This window comes from Erinaceus europaeus, chromosome 15 (assembly GCF_950295315.1).
Source record: "Erinaceus europaeus chromosome 15, mEriEur2.1, whole genome shotgun sequence".
NCBI lineage: Eukaryota > Metazoa > Chordata > Mammalia > Eulipotyphla > Erinaceidae > Erinaceus > Erinaceus europaeus.
Window position 1 is genome coordinate 51132222 of NC_080176.1, and position 20176 is coordinate 51152397.

Consider the following 20176-nt stretch of genomic DNA (forward strand, 5'->3'; position numbering starts at 1 on the left):
CCTGCAGCCCTGTTTCACTATTTGTGAAACTTCCCCTCTGCAGGTGGGGACTGAGGACTTGAACCTGGGTTCTTGTGCATTGTAATGTGTGCATTCAACCAGGTGTGCCACCACCCAGCTCCTATTTTTCCCCATTTTTTAGTTTGTGTTTAATAGTGGATTACAGATTGTATAGTCCCACATCACAGCAATCACCAAAGTTCTAGGTCCCTGCCCTCCCACCTCCCAATATAGTTTAAACTTAGTATTTTGAGAGCAGAGGTGACACTTCCCTGAATATCTTTGCTTCATCCTTTTTATCCCTGTTCAGTTAAGGATTATTTCCTTAGTACAGATTACTCAAAGCACAATGACTGGAGAAAAGCTTAAAGAGGATTTTCAGAGCCTGAATACACACACAGGGAGTCCTTCCACCTTGACTGGAAGTGGGTTCTGACAGCACAAGGATTGTGAGCACATTTCTTCTTCTCCTTCCCCTTCCCCTTCCCCTTCCCCTAACCCTTCCCCCTCCCCCTCTGCCTCCCCATCCCCCTCTCCCTCTCCCTCTCCTCCTTCTCCTCCTTCTCCTCCTCCTCCTTCTTCTTCTTCTCCCTCTTCTTTTCCTCTTCCTTCTCCTTCACACCCCCTCCACCTCCTTCTTCTTTTGAAAATAGACAAGAAAGAGAAAGAGGGAGAACCAGAACTCTGCTCAGTTTCTGTAAGAGCTCCAACAGGCTGAGATAACTCCCCAGCCTTCTTTCACTTTCCAGATGAGAGTAGTGGCTCCCAGTGCACAAGACCAGTGTTCTAGCAATGTGAGGGCAAGTCCCTTTTTAGAGCTCAACACAGGGAGGGCTGGAAGTCATTAGTAACAAGTTCAAGAATGATTATGGCTCTGAGTAGTCTTATGACAGGATTTGTTTCAATTTGCCATACTATTTGTAATAAATTAAACTCATTGTTTAACCTCTTCAGCGTCTCATGTATAATAATTTCTTTTTAAAATATATTTGCCAACATCAGGAGGTAGTTCACCTGTTGGTGTGTACACCCTTATGTGCATGAAGCCATGGCTTTGAGTCCCCAGTACCACACAAGAGCACAAGGGACTCTACTAAGAAAGCTCCTTGGATAGTAGAGCGGGGGCTTGATATCCTTCCTCCTCTCTGTCTCTCACTAAAAAATAAAATAAAGTATGAAAAACGCAGTGGTGCACCAGGTTTTAAGTACACATAGTACCAAGCACAAGGACCGGCGCAAGGATCCCTTTTTCAGCCCCCCAGCTCCCCACCTGCAGGAGCGTCGCTTCACAAGTGGTGAAGCTGGTCTGCAGGTGTCTTTCTTTCCCCCTCTCTTATCTTCCCCTCCCCTGTAAATTTCTCTCTGTCCTATCAAAATGGAAAAAAATGTCCACAGAAGCATTGGATGTTACTGTTATAATTAAAAAATAAATGTTGCCTAAAATATGCAGTACCTTCTCAATCAGTTATAGGTGAAATGAGAGTTAGAAGGTTGGTTGTGATTTAAAGAAAGCAGTTTGGGGGAGTATATAGCTTCTGTCTGTTCATTACCTAGAGTTCTATTTGTTTTGGTACTAAGGGGGCTGACAAAAAAAAGTCAAGATTTCTTAGTAAAAGTATACTAGCATAACTTGTACTTTACTCTGGACAAATAATAACACTAAGTGGAGACTGTGTTTTCCTTCGCTAATTATTTAGCACTTGATGCCTTGACCAAATTTCTCATTATTTCTACCATTTTTATTTAAAGAAAACATTCTAAAGGAATTACAGATATTGTTACAGTTATGTTATCTCAGGATAGGTCCATACGACTCAGGACCTCCTGACCACACACTAGGTCACTAGACAGTTTGTTTTTGGAAACATCACTTGTCCTCTTGGTCCCAGTAGGAGGCCCCAAACCCAGACACCACCTCATGGATATCTTTGCCACGTCTGGGACTACACCACAGATATAGCAACATGAAAACATGCACTTACGCATCAAGGAACACAAACAACAATCATAGGATGTGGTACTTTAATTGCATCTTCCAGTAGCCAGGAATAACTCTGTTTCTTCTGCAGTGGTCAACACTTTCACTCTAAAAGAAGATGAAGTTAATTCCAGATTGGAAATCTTTTCAGAGTTGATTTCCCATGTTCTGAGTGTTTGCTACATAGACAGTATGATCCTTGAAAACTCTACTTAAAGATATAACCATAATGCTACCTTTCTCCTTTTTTCTCTCCTGCTCTGCAGCTTTGGGCCAGATCATGTTATATGTGGATGGGATGAATGGAGTAATAAACCACAGTGAAACCATCCAATGGCTGTACACACTCATTGGGTCAAAGGTAAGAGGAAGGGGGAACATTTTATTCAGTTGGCCTGTCATCGACCTTGCTTATTGCCCTGTCTGACATGGTTTTGCAGAAAGAAACTCTGTTCAGCTTAGTTCCAACCCTGCCACAATGTGCCAGTGAGGACCATGATTTTAGCAGTGTTAAAATACATTCAAACTGCAATAAGCTTCTGAATTTTTCACACGTTTCTATTTAAGCTTCCATCAAATGCTGCCTGCCTCTGGTTTTTGGTGTTTGGTTGAAATGGTTAAAATCCCTAGATCCCGCACCCACCTTAGCTGCTGTAATAGATGCTCACCTGTTCAGCTGCATGGCTCTGTGTTGTGCATGTGTATATGGGCATTTCTGGCTGTAAATGAGAGGATCTGAGACCACCTTTCAATGCTCCCATTAATTATGATAACAAGCACCCCTTACTAAAGATCTACCAGGCCCCATCAGGTGCTTCACAAGCATCATCTCGCTTAATCTACACAAGACCACTGTGAATTAAATAATGTTGCACCTATCGTATAGTTGAGGGAGTAGTGCTTGGTTTTGAGACTCTTGCCTAATATCCCCCATTGACATGGTCTGTGAAGTCTCCACTTTCTGGAAACAGCTCTGGCCCCGACCTCACCAATGGTCCTGGAACCTTACCTCCCCAGAGCCCTACCCAACTATGGAAAGATAGAAACAGGCTGGGAGTATGGATCGACCTGCTAACACCCATGTCCAATGGAGAAGCATCTACAGAAGCCAGAACACCCACCGCCTGCACCTCATAAAGAATTTTGATTCATATTCTCAGTGAGAGTGTTAGGTGTTTGTGTGACTTAGAAAGGAAGAGAAGATGGAACCAGAGGAGAAAGAAAGGGCAAGGGAGTCGGGCGGTAGTGCAGTGGGTTAAGCGCACGTGGCGCAAAGCGCAAAGACCAGCCTAGGGATCCAGGTTCGAGCCCCTGGCTCCCCACCTGCAGGGGAGTCGCTTCACAGGCGGTGAAGCAGGTCTGCAGGTGTCTATCTTTCTCTCCTTCTCTCTGTCTTCCCCTCCTCTCTCCATTTCTCTCTGTCCTATCCAATAACAACGGCATCAATCATAACTACAACACCGCCCTCCACTTTGGCAAGCCTAGTAAGATGAGCATCTCAAGGCCAGGTGGTGGAGCACATGGTTAAACACACACACACACACACACACACACACACACACACACACACACACACACACACACTACAGACTAGCCCCTGGTCATGACTCACCACCCTTGACCTGGCTTGATCCACCATTGCTTCCTAAGGATGCTGTTATTCTCAAGAAACACTCAGGGAGCTGGGCGGTAGCGCAGCGGGTTAAGTGCACGTGGCACAAAGCGCAAGGACCAGTGTAAGGATTCCAGTTCGATAAGGATCCCGGTTCGAGCCCCTGGCTCCCCACCTTGAAGGGAGTCACTTCACAGGCAGTGAAGCAGGTCTGCAGGTGTCTATCTTTCTCTCCTCCTCTCTGTCTTCCCCTCCTCTCTCCATTTCTCTCTGTCCTATCCAACAATGACGACATCAATAACAACAACAGTAACTACAACAACAGTAAAAAGCAACAAGGGCAACAAAAGGGAAAATAAATAAATATTAAAAAACTTAAAAAAAAAAAGAAAAAAAAGATCCCAGTTTGATCCCCAGCTCCCCACCTGCAGGGGAGTCGCTTCACAGGTGGTGAAGCAGGTCTGCAGGTGTCTATCTTTCTCTCTTTTTTTTTCTTTCTTTCTTTCTATCTGTCTTCCCCTTCTCTCTCCATTTCTCTCTGTCCTAACAACAATGACATCAATAACCACAACAACAACAACAAAAGGACAACAAAAGGGAAAATAAATAAATATTAAAAAAAAAAAAGGGAGTCGGGCTGTAGCGCAGCAGGTTAAGCGCAGGTGGCGGAAAGCACAAGGACCGGTATAAGAATCCCGGTTCGAACCCCGGCTCCCCACCTGCAGGGGAGTCGCTTCACAGGCGGTGAAGCAGGTCTGCAGGTGTCTATCTTTCTCTCCTCCTCTCTGTCTTCCCCTCCTCTCTCCATTTCTCTCTGTCCTATCCAACAACGACAACAACAATAATAACTACAACAATAAAACAAGGGCAACAAAAGGGAATAAAAAATAAAATAAATATTAAAAAAAAAAAGAAACACTCAGCCCTGACTTGACGTGGTGGCGAAAACAGATGTCATTTGTGGCTGTTCTCTCCTTTTGTACTGTGTGCTTAACCTGGTACACCACTGCCCTGTTCTCTCCTTTTGTTTCAGTGTAAAGGGCCTTACCCTTGTGGCTTGTACTGGTATGAGATACACACTGGGTCCCAAGTCTTTGGTTGACTTTTGTATTATCTTTATAATTTTATTTTTTGTTTTATTTTATTATATTTTGCCTCCAGGGTTATCACTGGGGTTCAGTGCTGACACTACGACTCACTGCTCCTGGCAGCTACTTTTTCCATTTTTTTCTTGGATAGAGCAGAGAGAAATTGAAAGAAGAGGGACACATAGAAAGAGAGAGAGCAAGATAGATACCTGCAGACTTCACAGCTCTTGAAGCTTTCCCCCTGCAGGCAGGGAGCCAGGGGCTTGAACCCAGATCCTTACATGGGTCCTTGAGCTTCATACTATGCACTTAATTAGTACCCCACTGCCTGCTGCCTGGCCCCCTTTGTCTTTACAGTTTTGCTCTTTCCAGTATTATTGATGTTAGGAGCCTTCCCCCACCCCCCCAAACACACACACACACACACACACACACACACACACACACACAGTTTCATAATCGAAGCAGCTATGGTTTTTCTTGAGGCTGAACATCTTTTCTTCTTTTGTATTTGGCTTTGTCTCCTATGGGGAAAAATGGAAATGGCTATTTTCAAACTGCTGTAGGTGACCTTCGGAATGATGTGGAATGCTGGGCCTACTAGGCTGATCTAGCCAGGCCAAGGGAAGATTTCTATCTCATATCCTGTTTCATTGTTTTCCTTCCTTCTGCTGGAAACTCACCCCCACAACCTTCATGTTCATTTGGAAGCTTTTCCTTTTCCAAAGACCTCTTGATGGTCCCAAGGACCCCCACAGGCTAGGGAGATAAGAGATTTTTTGCAGTTAAATGACTTTTGGCAAAGGTCAAGGCTGAATGAAGACATTTTTGTAGCTTCATTATAACCATAGTAAAACTGCAGTCATTTCTAGTTCTAAAAGGAAATAAAGCCCAGCATGCATTGGATAAGAAAATTGACATTATTTTAGTTCATCAACAGGAAGGGAATAGAAAGTGAGGTTTCTATCCAGGTGATGGGACAGGAGAAGGGAAGGAGAGAAACAGAAAGGGAAGGAACGGAGAGGATAAGAAGGAGAGATGACAAAAAGTAAGAGGCTAGACCATGGGGAAACAAAGAGGAGAGGAGAAAAAGGAAATAACCTAAGCTAAGTCTTTCCACTCGGTGGGTGGGTGGAGACCGCACAATCTTTGGTGTCTCAACAGTAACCCGTGGGGCTGAGTGGTGATGTACCCAGTAGAGCACACGTGCTGCCATGTGCTATGCTCAGGGCTCATGTCCCTCAGCCCCTACCTGCAGGGGGTCGGGGGAAGCTTAATGAGTGGTGGAGCAGTGCTACAATTCTCCCTCCTCCTTTCTCTCTTCTTTTCTCTCTCCCTTTCTCTCTCTTCCCTTCTTTCTCTCACCCTCTATCCATGTAGAAAGAACACACACACACACACACACACACACACACACACAATCAGGAGTGGTCAAGCTATGCAGACATCAAGCCCTAGCAATAACTCTGGTAGAATAAATAAATAAATAAATAAATAAATAAAAGGAATACATAGAAAAATCTTTTACTCCATTCTGAATAACACAGCTAAGTCCTGAAACTAAATGTCTGCATCGGGGCTGGACAGTGGCACACCCAGTTAAGCACACATATCACCATGTGCAAGGACCCATGTTCAGGCCCCGGCTCCCCACTGGCAGGGAGGAAGCTTCATGAGCAGTGAAGCAGGTATACAGGTGTCTATCTTTCTCCTTCTCTATCTCCTTCCTTAATTTTTCTCTATCCTGTCAAATAAAAAATACAGAATGAAAGAAAGAAGGGAAGGGCAAGGCAAGGTAGGGTCACCGGGAGCAAGGGATTCATGTGGGCACTGAGACCCAGAGATAACCCTGGTAACAATAAAGAGGAAGGGAGGAGTGAAGGGCTAAACACACATTAGTTAGACATAGAAGTATTGCTTCCTCAGCCCTTTTTGCCTAAACAGCGCACATAGGACTTGGGACCCTAACATTTCTGGTCTGGTCAGAGTTCTCTGTCTAAAGTGAGGTGGTTAGTTCCTGCCAGCTTACTGAAGGTATCAGTGCTGGAGCAGTGCTCTTCCCTCTCTCCAGCTTTAATTTTTCTAAAGGATGGCTTGTGATTGTTTCTGGACCATGTGTTACACTCTGGGCCAGTGGCTGTGAAGGTAAGATAATATAGCCAAGGGCTAGCCTATACCATGCAGCTTATGGAAGTGTGAGAAGGGGGAGTATGGGGGCCCCCAAAACTCCTGTCCACAAAGAAGGGTCTCCCACAGCACTACAGGATGAACTCAATTCTAGACTAGAAGTCCACAGTGGCAGTGGCCCTCAGGTTCATCTTCAGTGTGACTCCCCTCTTAGTGACGATACTGCTTTCTCTATACACTGCTTCCCCTGCCCCACACCTGCAGAGTAAGAACTGGCAAGAAGAGTGACTCTGTGACCCAATTCCCCAGGGTTCTGAGAAGGAAGCCCCAGCCCTCTTCTGAAACACACAGACTGGGCAATAGACACTGAAGAGTTCTCAGTTCAGTTAAATTAGGAAGTTGGGAAGCCAGGGGCCCAAGGGTCATCTCCTGACTAAGAGTCAGATTTCCCCCCAGCTTGGGTTTACCTTGGGATCTAGTTGTTTTTCTATCTTTAAACAGGCACCGAGCTGATACATGAAATCCTGGGTTAGGGCAACCTGGCCATGCTATTTTCACATCTCTTCCTTCCCTCCCATGCAAGACTCTCAGACGTGATCATGCTGCCTGCCAGGGGGTCATTGCACAATACATTCCTGCAGACATTTGAGCCCCATAGCCAGAAGAGAAAGTAATGCCTTTGCAGCCAAAGAATTACTTCTCAAAAGAAAGGGGGGAAAGTTTCCTCAATACAGTGTTTCCTTCTGTTTACAAAAACCCGTCTTTAAACTCCCTGGTTAAGGCAGGCTGCAGAGACCCAGACCCAATTTGGAACTTACCACAGAGGATGGCTTTCTCTTTCTCTTCTCACCTATCTGTTCGTCTCAGTACTTGGAGGTGAGATGAGTCAGCTCACACAGCACCTCTTTTTGTCACCCACAGATAGTAAATCTGTCTCAGTCTCTCTGTGGATCCCTTCCTGGATCAAGATAGGGGTCCACAGGGGTGCTGGAATGAGAAAATTCCCCAGCTTCCTGTGTGTCCCCCGGGGACATCTGCAGACTCACTATCAGTCTGTCCTCTGGGTAGAGCTGACCATGTGGGCTCACCTGCTTTCTCTTTTTCTGTCAGCCCCATGGAATCTGATTTTTCCAGTTGTCCCTCAAGTTGCTTATCACAGATTCTGGATTTCCATTGTTTTTGGGGGGTGGGGTGGGATTGGGTTTGATCCCTTAGACCTGACTGGACCCTGTGACTGAACCTGAACAGGGCAGGGGTGCCTTGTGAGTGGTCTCCGCTCTCTCCTTTTGTTTCTCACATACACAATCGCTCACATACATTAGACAATCTGTGGCAGGTATTAAACTTTTTCCCACCGGAGCACTGCTCAACTCTGGCTTATGGTGGTGCTGGGGATTGAACTTAGGACTTCAGAGCATCAGGCATGAAAGTCTTTTGCAGAACCACTGTGCTTTCTTCCCCCTCATCCAGAAACATTAAAGAATCATGTTCACTCACCTCCCTTTACACTTACTCACAGGACACAGCTGAACATTTCTCATTAGACAGTAAGAGGGCAAGAATAGCAGGTGGGCTGTAAAATGGAGGGTGGAAAGGGGGAGAAACTAACCGAGGTGGTAGTTCAGGGGGCAGCAGGGCATCTGGGGTGATGTAGGGAGATCTAGTCAAGAGCTGGAGTGGAAACAGAGTGTAATGGAAACTGGGAGACAGCATGGAGAACAGCTCCTTCAGACTGGGTTTCTGGAGATGGAAAAATAGTGTCAGGAATTAAAGATAGTGTCACCGTTTTGGATCCAGGCAGCAAGGAGGAGCAGTGTTACTTCTGGCAGTTGCAAAACTGGAGAGTGGACTTTGTTGGCAGGGAAGCTCTGGCCTTGCTTTCGAGGTGAAGGCAAGGTCCCCTGGAGAGCTAAGCAGGTGGCTCCATGGTGCCAGGCAGCCCGGGAGATACTGGTGGGTGGTGGAGGAGGGAGACTGAGTGGGCCCTTTGGTGCTGGGATGCTTGGCAGGTCAATGTCCTTTCAGATGACCTGCACCAGAGTGAGATCTGACATACTTTTTGAGTTCCATCATTCAAAAACAGATTCCCCTAGCCTGGAAAAGAGGGCACAGTCTTGTGAGCACTGTCCCTGCCCTTTATCTGCCCCACTCCTGATACTTTCAGAGGCAGGAATGCTCTTTCTCTCCAGCTGTTGGGCACTGAGGTCGGTGGAAAGTCTTGCTTATTGGGAACTGCACCATCCTCTGTCACTAGCCAAGCCTTGTGCTTGGTTTGCTGGAACAATAATGACTCACTTTTCTGTGTCAACTCTGTGCATTGAAAGGCAGTTTAGACTGGCTCAGAGCTAGAGTACAGGCTTTGCATGTGTGAAGCTCTGTGTTTGCGCCCTGACACTGCACACAAATAAGAAAAGTGGAACCAAGTGGTGGCACATGTGGCAGAGCACACATGGTACCATGCATGACCAAGGACGCAGTTGGGGCACACCTCACAAGTGAAGCAGGCCCGCAGGTGTCTTTCTCTCTCTCCCTCTCTGCTCCCCCTCCTCTCTCGATTTCTTTCTGTCTGACTGTATTAAATAAATACACAAATAAACTATTTAAAAATAAAATTAGGGACAGTCACAGCACTGTAAGTGGTGGAATAGTACTCTGTTATCTCACTTCCACTCTTCACCTCTCCACTCATTAAAAAATATACTGCTGAGGGCTGGGTGGTGGAGCACCCAGCTACGTGCACACATTACCATGTACAAGGATTCCACTTGCAAGGGGAGAGCTTTGCAAGTGGTGAAGCAGTGTTGCAGGTGTCTCTGTCTCTCTCCTTCTCTATCACCACCTTCCGTCTTAGTTTCTGGTTATCTTTATCCAATAAATAAATAAATAAATATTTCTCTCTATTCTACCCCCCAAAAAAATAGAAAAAAAAGGGCAGGGGTAGATACCATAACAGTTATGCAAAGAAATTATCATGCCTAAGGATCTAAAGTCCCAGGTTCAAGCCCCTGCACCACCATAAACCAGAGCTGAGCAGTTCTCTGGTTAAAAAAATTAAAATAAATAAATAAATTAAATTAAATTAATAAAAATTTAAAATAAAGTAAAGGAATTTGTGGCAGCTGAGTGTCAGAACTCAGCCCCGGTGACAACCCTGGTGATAATAAGAACATGCTGTGGAGACCTGGGAGATAACCTCACCAGGTAGGGTATACCTATTACCTGACTGGTTCAAGCCCTCAGGACAGATCATGTACTCTGGCCTAGGAGAACCTCCACTGATAGTGAAGCAGTGCTATTGTATCTCTCCCTTTCAGTGTTTCTCTTTCTCTCTGCATTGCCCTCAGTGTGAAAGAATGAAAAAGAAGAAAAAAAGTTGGCCAGGTCAGTGAAATGATGCCTGTGGTACTGTCTCTCCTGCAGCAGCAGCAACAGCAGAAGCAAAACAGAAAGAGATAAAGCAGTTACATCACCCTGTCCAAGGAAAACATGGTGTCTCCACGGCTCCACAGTTCCTAGAAATGGAGGCTTTAGTGCATTGTCACAGTGGCTACTTCCTGACTCTGCTGCTCATCTGTGCAAAGAGCAGCAATTAGGTTCACATCCTCCTGGGATGTGACACGCTGCTTCCCCAAATCCCACTTGTAATTCACTGGGCTTTGCACCAGTAACCATGAGCTCTGGCTCAAGCCAAGCTGATAATCTACCAGCCGGTCCAGGCCTTGCTCACATATCTTAGTTTGATTCTCTGTGTCTCTGTGATCCATCATTTCATACCCAACTGCAAGGCGTGATGTGTTTTTATTTTCTCTAGTTGATCGATTTTAGGCCACAGTTCCAGTCTCAAGATAATGATAAATTTTACTTTGGCTGGTTGTCAAGTGAACTGTTAAGTGCTAATTTTATTTGACATAAATTGAATATGTGGGATATGTATGCCCTTGGCCACAAGGTCAGCAGAGGCAGGAACTACATAAGCCTTGCAGGATAGGCTGACACTTATCAGTCAGGGCATTTAGAATCATTAGGACCACAGAGAAAGGTGCCTCACTCTGTCATCTTCTGGCCTGGTTTCTTTACTGAGGTCATGTGTTCTTCCCAGGGTCAAGGTATATTGCATCTGGTACTAAGTGAAACACGTTGGGATCACACACACACACACACACACACACACACACACACACACACAGAGAGAGAGAGAGAGAGAGAGAGATGATAGAATGTTTATTCTCTGAACCTATTCTGAAGATTGGAACAGTTAACTATAGTCTCTAATAACTTCCTATTATTTTTTTTTTATTTAAGAAAGGAGACATTAACAAAACCATAAAATAAGAGGGGTACAATTCCACACAATACCCATAACCTGATCTCCATATTCCATCCCCTCCCCTGATAGCCTTCCCATTCTCTGTCTCTCTGGGATTATGGATCCAGGGTCATTGTGGGTTGCAGAGGGTGGAAGGTCTGGCTTCTGTAATTGCTTCCCTGCTGAACATGGGTGTTGACTGGTCTATCCATACTCCCAGTCTGCCTCTCTCTTTCCCTAGTAGGGTGGGGCTCTGAGGAAGCTGAACTCCAGTACACATTGATGGGGTCGTCTGTCCAGGGAAGTCTGGTCAGCATCTCGCTGGCATCTGGAACCTGGTGGCTGAAAAGAGAGTTAACATACAAAGCCAAACAAATTGTTGAACAATCATGGACCTAAAGACTGGAATAGTGCAGATGAGGTGTTGGGGGGTATTCCCTGCATGCTCTTGTGTACTTCTGCTTTCAGGTATATATTTTTCCCCTAGTTTATGGGCACGTGTGAACCTATGCTCTATCTCAGGGGACCTGGACTATATCTCGGTTTGGGGACTTTATTGGGGAGTGGAACACCTGGAATGGAATTAGAGAATACTATGAAAGGAAAGGTCTCACCCAAGTGATGAAGCTGAAGGGTTGTCATTCCACACCTGAAGTCTCTGGTCACAGTCTGAAGTGAAGCATGCTGGGGTGGCACTCGTTGCGTTGATTAGGTTGCGATCCGCAGGTGCAATATTATTTGATTTGAATTGAGAGCAGCATGCAGAAAAGTGGGCCCCACCCTAAGGTTCCAAGACTGGGGGAAATATATGCTCTATAGTGGAAATGTGAGGTTCCTGTTGTCTTAGGGGTTCAAGAAGACAATGGATAGTTATTGTTATCGTCACATTATTTGGTTATAGGGTTAACTTTGGAAAGTCCCTTTGTTAGGGTTTGGGGTATAATACCCAGCATCTTGTATATAGCTGTGCTACCGGTTGCTTCTGTTCTCCCTGGTCTAGGCTTTTGGGAGAGACAACATATCAAAGACAGCCTATGTATTAAAAAGACTCAGTCTGTGTTTTAAGAAGTTCTAGACATATGATCTATTTTTCCCCTCTCATATTAATTAAATGGTGGCTTATATGTTTACACTTTAATAGGATTGTACATAAACACCACTCCCACCACCAAAAGACTGTGTCCCATCCCCGCCATGCCGGGAAGCCCAATGGCCACCCTCCCCTTCACCACAGTGTTTTTACATTGGTGCCCTGCTCTCGATTTAATCAAATCCTGCTTTTAGTTTCCCTTTCTGTTCTTCTTTCCAACTTCTGTTGATGAGTGGGGACATCCCATACTCATCTTTATCTTTCTGACTTAGCTCATTTAACATAATTCCTTCTAGCTCTGTCCAAGATGGGTCAGATAAGGTGGGCTCATTGTTTTTAATAGCTGCATAGTATTCCATTGTGTATATGTACCACAGCTTTCTCAGCCACTCATCTGTTGTTGGGCACCTGGGTTCCTTCCAGGTTTTAGCTATTATGAATTGTGCTGCTATGAACATACATGTACACACATCTTTTTGGTTGGGCATTATGGAATCCTTGGGGTATATCCCCAGGAGAGTAATTACTGGGTCATATGGAAGGTCTATGTCTAGCCTTGTGAGAGTTCTCCAGACAGCTCTCCAGAGAGGCTGGACCAATTTACATTCCCACCAGCAGTGTAGAAAGGTTCCTCTGTCCCCACAGCCTCTCCAGCATTTGTTGCTGCTGTTCTTTTTGATGTATGCCATTCTCACAGGGGTGAGGTGATATCTTAATGTTGTCTTTATTTGCATTTCTCTGACAATCAGCAACCTGGAGCAATTTTTCATGTGTTTGTTAGCTTTTTGGATCTCTTCTGGAATGAATGTTCTATTCATGTCCTCTGCCCATTTTTGGATGGGGTCATTTGCTTTTTTGGTGCTAAATTTGCTGAGCTCTTTGTATGTTTTGGTGATTAGTCTCTTGTCTGATGTATGGCATGTGAAGATCTTCTCCCCTTCTGTGAGGGGTCTCTTTGTGTGATAGTTTCTTTGGCCGTGCAGAAGCTTTTCAATTTGATTTAGTCCCATTGATTTGTTTCTGCTTTAGTCTTCCTTGAGATTGGGTTTGTATCATCAAAGATGTCCTTGAGGTTTAGGTGGGAAAGTGTTACACCAATGTTTTCCTCTAAGTATTTGATAGTTTCTGGTCTAACATCCATGTCCTTGATCCATATGGAGTTGATTTTTGTTTCTGGTGAGATAAAGTGGTTCAGCTTCATTCCTCTGCATGTTTCAACCCAGTTTCCCCGGCACCATTTATTGGAGAGAGCTTCCTTTCTCCATTTAATACTTTGGGCCCCCTTGTCAAAGACTAAATGTCCATAGGTGTGGGGTTCTTTGTATCTTTCACCTTCACCCTAAAACAGAAAGAAATAAATGGCCATCAGGAATGGTGGAATTATACAGGTACTTAGACTTGGTGATAATTCTAGTGACAAGTATATATGCATGTGCATACATACACATACATGCATATAAACCTGTCCTACCTATAAGGTAGAGAGTTTCAGCATTGAGTCAGCTCTGAGTCTGGTTGTATTGATTTTTTGTTTGTTTGTTTGTTTTTTGTCTCCAGGGTTATTGCTGGGGCTTGGTGCCTACTATGAATCTGCTGTTTCTGGATGCCATTTTGTCCATTTTTATTGGCTAGGCCAGGGAGAAATTAAGAAGAGGGAGATAGAGAGGGACAGAGACAGAGAAACACCTGCAGACCTACTTCACCACTTATGAAGTGACCCTCCCCCGCCAAAGGTGGGGAGCCTAGGGCTCGAACTGGGATCCTTGTGTGGGTCCTTCTGCTTTGTACTAGGTGTGCTTAACCCAGTGCACCACCTCCTGGCCTCCTCTGCCTCCCTATCTTCCCCTTCCCTCTCGATTTCTGGCTGTCTCTATCCAATAAATAAATATAATAAAAAATAAAAATTAAATTAAAAAAAAGAGAAAATGAGGGGGTCGGGCGGTGGCGCAGTGGGTTAAGCGCACGTGGCGCAAAGCGCAGGGACCGACGTAATGATCCCGGTTCAAGCCCCCGGCTCCCCACCTGCAGGGGAGTCGCTTCACGGGCGGTGAAGCAGGTCAGGTGTCTATCTTTCTCTCCCCTTCTCTCTCTGTCTTCCCCTCCTCTCTCCATTTCTCTCTGTCCTATCCAACAACAAAGCAATTCAAATGGCAATAATAACCACAACAAGGCTGCAACAACTAGGGCAACAAAAAGGGTGAAAAATGGCCTCCAGGAGCGGTGGATTCATGGTGCAGGCACCGAGCCCAGCAATAACCCTGGAGGGGAAAAAAAAAAGAAAAAAGAAAAAAGAAAAAAAAAAAGAGAAAATGACTTCATTCTTCATAACTGAGTAGTATTCAATGATCTCATACCTCCTTAATACAGAAAGGCCTCTGGAGATCTGGAAGCAAGAATCTTCTGGACCTGAGCACAGTTTTCAATCTTTTCCCCTGCCCCTATACCCCTAATGCTGCCAGGGCTATGAGGTCCACCAACCTTCGTTATGGCTTTGAGCTTTTTTCCCAGGTACGGCTTCTTGCCTTTCTTCAAGGAAGAAAGTAGGCAGCTCCCCTACTCCTGTGGGGTTGTCATATTGGTTATCTAGCTGTGTACTTCCAAGTTGGCACCATCAGGAGATGCTGTTAATCCATTCCTAATCATTTAAGAGCTTAGTGGATCCTCTTGATTTCCTTGTATATATGGCACTCATGGTCTTGAACTATCAGAACAACCCATGCTTAGTCTTTAGCAATTTTTTGAAACTATATTCTGAGTTCCTCCCTCTCTCTCTCCCTCTCCTCCTTCTCTCTGTTATTTTTCTTTCTCTTTTTTGGGGGGGTTAATGTTTGACAGTACAGTTGTTGGCACATGGGTACAATTTCTCATCTCACCAAGATATGTGTCTGCATAACACTCTCACTCCCAAATCAGGTCCATTTTTGTGCAACAGGACCTGAAAGTCCCTCAATCCCCTCTCTGCCTTCCTTCCCCAGAGTTCTTTGCTATGGTGCACCCATTCAAGTTTTATATTGTGTTTCCCCTTTCTGCTCTTGTTTCTTAAGTTCTGATGATGAGTGAGCACATCCCATGTTCATCCTTCTCTGTCTGGTTTATCTCACTTAACATGATTTCTTAAAGCTCCATCCCAGATGAGGTGAAGGTGAATTCATCACTCATAATAGTTGAGTAGTATTCCATTGTGTATATATACCACAATTTTCTTAGCCACTCATCTGTTGTTGGACACTTAGGTTGCTTACAAGTTTGGGCTATTACAAGCTGTGCTGCTATGAACAAAGATATACACAGATGTCTTTGGGTGAATGTTTTTGTTTCCAAAGGATATATTCCCAGGAGAGAAATTGCTAGGTCATAGGTAGGTTCATTTCTACCCTTCTAAGAGTTCTTCAAGCCATACATCAGACAAAAGGTTAATGATCACAATTATAAAAAAAGCTCACCTACCAAAAAAAAAAAAAAATCCCAAACTGAGTTTCTCTTACTGCTTATTGTGATGACTATGCCTCCTTACTTTACTTTGCCTCACATGGGGCCATTGCTAGTGTACCACTTTTTTGCTGGGGGAAGGAGAATTATCCATAGATTTCAGGGTACTTGGTTGCCCTGACACCCTAGCATTCTAATGAACTCAAGAAAAGTTATGACTTTAATGATTATTTGACTTTTTCTTGTAATAATATTTGGAGCTACACTCTGCAGCTTTCTGTGTAGGAACAAAGACCCTGCTTTACATATCTAAAAGGACTTTCAATACATCAGATATCTTGAGATCTACTCAACTAATGAATACTATTAGGTTTTGTGTTTCACCCTTCTGAACTCTTTTATTACTATATATTTATAACTAGAAATTTAGATTGGAACTAATTTTCATGATTCTATTAATTATAATAGATTGAAGGAAAATATAGCTCAAGTTCATTGGTGTTAAATGGACTTTGAATATAAAAGTAAACCTTCCATAAGTTTTACTGAATTTTTACCAGAGCAATATCTTTTCTATAGAAAGCTTTATGAATACAAAAGTTAAGAAAAAATTCACCTATTATATGACTACATAAATAGAAATACTGACTGTCAGTTTCCTTTAGATTTTTCTTTAAAATTTCCTTCCATACTTTAGACACATTATAGCAGTTTTACAGTTTTCTTAGACTATTTGGAAAGCATTTTATTGAATGCCCAAATGGGTTGCAGGGAGTCAGCCCAGTTGGCCTCTGCCAGCACTGCTGTGAGCCCCCAACCCCACAGCTTCCCCCACCGACCAGCACTCACCTGCCAAACCTTCCCTCCACCCACTCAAAGGCAAGGTGCACTGGTTGCCAAACTCCTGCAGCCAGCACACTCACCACCCCTGAAGCTTCCTCGTTGTCTGAGGTCATGTTAGCTGGGCTGATTACATGCCAAAATAAGTTCCTTAGCGTTATTATCGTTCAGAAAAAAGTTTTTGTCACATGTCTCAAGGTTTATGTTTTTTACACCAGATAGAATGATAGGAACCCCACACTACAGCAGAAAGAATCACAATGGCCTCTATTTTTCCAAGACTAAACCCAGAAATGAACAGCTACACAGCCTCCTAGCAAATTGATTTTATATCACTAGCTGCAAAAAGTACCCAACCTGGTTGATTACCAGACATCATCTTGCGAATATGATAAACATATTCTTCAAAGCAGTACTTTGGTGCAGAGTCTTAGTATTATTTTTTAATGACAGAGTAGATGTATGTTATATACTATTAATTAAGTCTTCATATCTTCATTGTATAGCCTAAGGGTAAAGGAATCAAAATGGTTATTGTTCTAGTTTTGTCCACTTACATCCATTTTTCTTTAAAGATCTCTAATTCCCTACAGAGAATTCAATGAAAGAGAATCTTTTCTTTCTTTCTTTCTTTCTTTCTTTCTTTATTCATTCATTTGTTTATTTTTTATTTAAGAAAGGATTAATTAACAAAACCATAGGGTAGGAGGGGTACAACTCCACACAATTCCCACCGCCCAGTCTCCATATATCCCACCCCCTCCCCTGATAGCTTTCCCATTCTCTATCTCTCTGGGAGCATGGACCCAGGGTCGTTGTGGGTTGCAGAAGGTGGGAGGTCTGGCTTCTGTAATTGCTTCCCCGCTGAACATGGGCGTTGACTGGTCGGTCCATACTCCCAGTCTGCCTCTCTCTTTCCATATTAGGGTGGGTCTCTGGGGACGCGGGGCTCCAGGACACATTGGTGGGGTCTTCAGTCCAGGGAAGCCTGGCTGGCATCCTGATGGCATCTGGAACCTGGTGACTGAAAAGAGAGTTGACATACAAAGCCAAACCAATTGTTGAACAATCATGGACCCAAAGCTTGGAATAGTGGAGAGGAAGTGTTAGGGGGTTACTCACTGCAAACTCTAGTGTACTTCTGTTTTCAGGTATATATTTTGCACTAGTTTATGGATATGTGTGAACATATGCTCTCTCTCACAGAACCTGGTCTATATCTAGGTTTTGGGACTTTGTTAGAAAGTGAACCACCTGGTATGGAATTAGAGAATACTATGAAAGGAAAGGTCTCACCCAAGTAATGAAGCTGAAGGGTAGCCATTCCACACGTGAAGTCTCTGGACACAGTCTGAGGTGAAGCATGTTGAGGTGGCAATTGTTGTGTTGATTAGGTTGCGATTGGCAGATGCAATATTATTTGATATGGATTGGGAGAGGCGTGTGGGAAAGTGGGCCCTATCCAAAGGTTCCAGGACTGGGGGAAGTAGAGGCTCTATAGTGGAGATGTGAGTTTCCTGCTGTCTTAGGGTTCAAAAAGACAATCAGTAGTTAATGTCATCATCACATTATTTGGTAATTGGGTTAACTTTGAAAAGTACTTTTGTTAGGGTTTGCTGTACAGTATCCAGTATCTTGTATATAGCTGTGCTATTGGTTGCTTCTGATCTACTTGGTCTAGGCTTTTGAGAGAGTCTGCATATCAAATACACAGCCTATATATTAAAAAGACTCAGTCTGTGTTTTAAACTTCGAGACATACAATTAATTTCCCCCCATCACATTAATAACTAGTGATTTATATGACTACAATTTACTAGGAGTGTACATAAACACCATTTCCACCACCAAAAGACTATGACCCATCCCTCCCACCCACTCCCACCCCCCACTGGCCCAGGAAGCTGCATGTCTACCCCTCACCACAGGGTTTTTACTTTGGTGCCCTACTTACAATTTGGTCAGGTCCTGCTTTTAGTTTTCCTTTCAGATCTTCTTAGTTAACTTCTGTTGATGAGTGGGATCATCCCATACTCATCTTTATCTTTCTGACTTAGCTCACTTAACATAATTCCTTCTAGCTCTGTCCAAGATGGGTCAGAGAAGGTGGGTTCATTGATAGCTGCATAGTATTCCATTGTATATATATATATATATATATATATACCACAGCTTTCTCAGCCACTCATCTGTTGTTGGGCACCTGGGTTGCTTCCAGGTTTTAACTATTATGAATTGTGCTGCTATGAACATAGGAGTACACACCTCTTTTTGGTTGGGTGTTATGGAGTCCTTGGGGTATAATCCCAGGAGAGGAATTACTGGATCATATGGAAGGTCCACATCTAGCCTTGTGAGAGTTTTCCAGACTGCTCTCCACAGAGGCTGGACCAATTTACATTCCCACCAGCAATGCAAAAGGGTTCCTCTGTCCCCACAGCCTCTCTACCATTTGTTGCTGCTGTCCTTTTTGATGTATGCCATTCTTACAGGAGTGAGGTGGTATCTTAGTGTTGTCTTAATTTACATTTCTCTGACAATCAGTGACCTAGAGCAGTTTTTCATATGTTTGTTAGCCTTTTGGATCTCCTCTGTAGTGAATGTTTTGTTCATATCCTCTGCCCAGTTTTGGATTGGGTCATTTGCTTTTTTGGTGCTAAGTTTGCTGAGCTCTTTATATATTTTGGTGATTAATTTCTTGTCTGATGTATGGCATGTGAAGATCTTCTCCCATTCTGTGAGGGGGAAAGAATCTTCCTTTTCATCTCTCCACCGCATGACAGTTTCATTACTTCTGGCATAACCAACTGAAATCTAAGACCCAAACATTGACAATTGGGTGATTACGTTTTTATTTTTGAAATGAACTACTTCATTTTGCAGACTACCCCTTAGGCCTCAGAAGATTTAGAGCTTCAGATACCTGTTGGGATATTTGGCAACTAGTTATAAAGACTTTGTGACCCAATTAATAGAAACTTCTTGCTCAAATACTCTGGGTTTGGGTATATGTCATTGGAATAAAAAGTATTTAAATGGAAAGTCTTTCTCCATCTCCTCTCCAACACTTATAGTTTCCTGTTTTGTTGATGAAGGCTGTTCTTACAGGTGTGAGGTGGAACCTCAGTGTGGTTTAATTGACTTTTCTCTAATGATCAATCAAGTGGATCATGTCCTCATATCATATGTCTGCGGACCATGTGTTTCTCTTCTTTAGAGAATAATCTACTCATATCTTTTGCCCACTTTTTATTGGGTTCTTTTTATTTATTTTGGTTGAGCTATATCAGTTCTTTTTAGATGTTTGAACTATGATGACTATTGTTGAGGGCACAGAGTTTTGTTGGTGGGATTGGTGTGGAATTATACCCCTATTATCTTACTAATTTGTAAATCACTACTAAAAATACAAAAAAAAATGAAAAGTTTTTTTTAAAGGTAAATGCTTCAAGTCACTTGAAATGTTTGTTTTAAATATTTATTTATCCCCTTTTGTTGCCCTTGTTGTTTTAGTGTTGTAATTACTATTATTGTTGTTATTGATGTTGTCATTGTTGGATAGGACAGAGAGAAATGGAGAGAGGAGAGGTAGACAGAGAAGGGGAGAGAAAGATAGACACCTGCAGACCTGCTTCACTGCTTGTAAAGTGACTCCTCTGCAGGTGGGGACCTGGGGGCTCAAACCAGGATCTTTACACTGGTCCTT

At 43.6% G+C, this 20176-nt stretch overlaps 1 protein-coding gene across 18 annotated transcripts in view; it reads left to right on the forward strand.

The window, feature by feature from the left end:
- FHOD3 (formin homology 2 domain containing 3) overlaps window positions 1–20176 on the forward strand; it is a 588579-nt gene that overhangs the window by 358761 nt on the left and 209642 nt on the right. For all 18 annotated transcript variants that reach the window (XM_060173747.1, XM_060173744.1, XM_060173740.1 and 15 more), the window contains one exon: window positions 2245–2339. In XM_060173747.1, the coding sequence (XP_060029730.1) occupies window positions 2245–2339 (95 nt within the window). The remainder of the gene's footprint in view (window positions 1–2244; window positions 2340–20176) is intronic.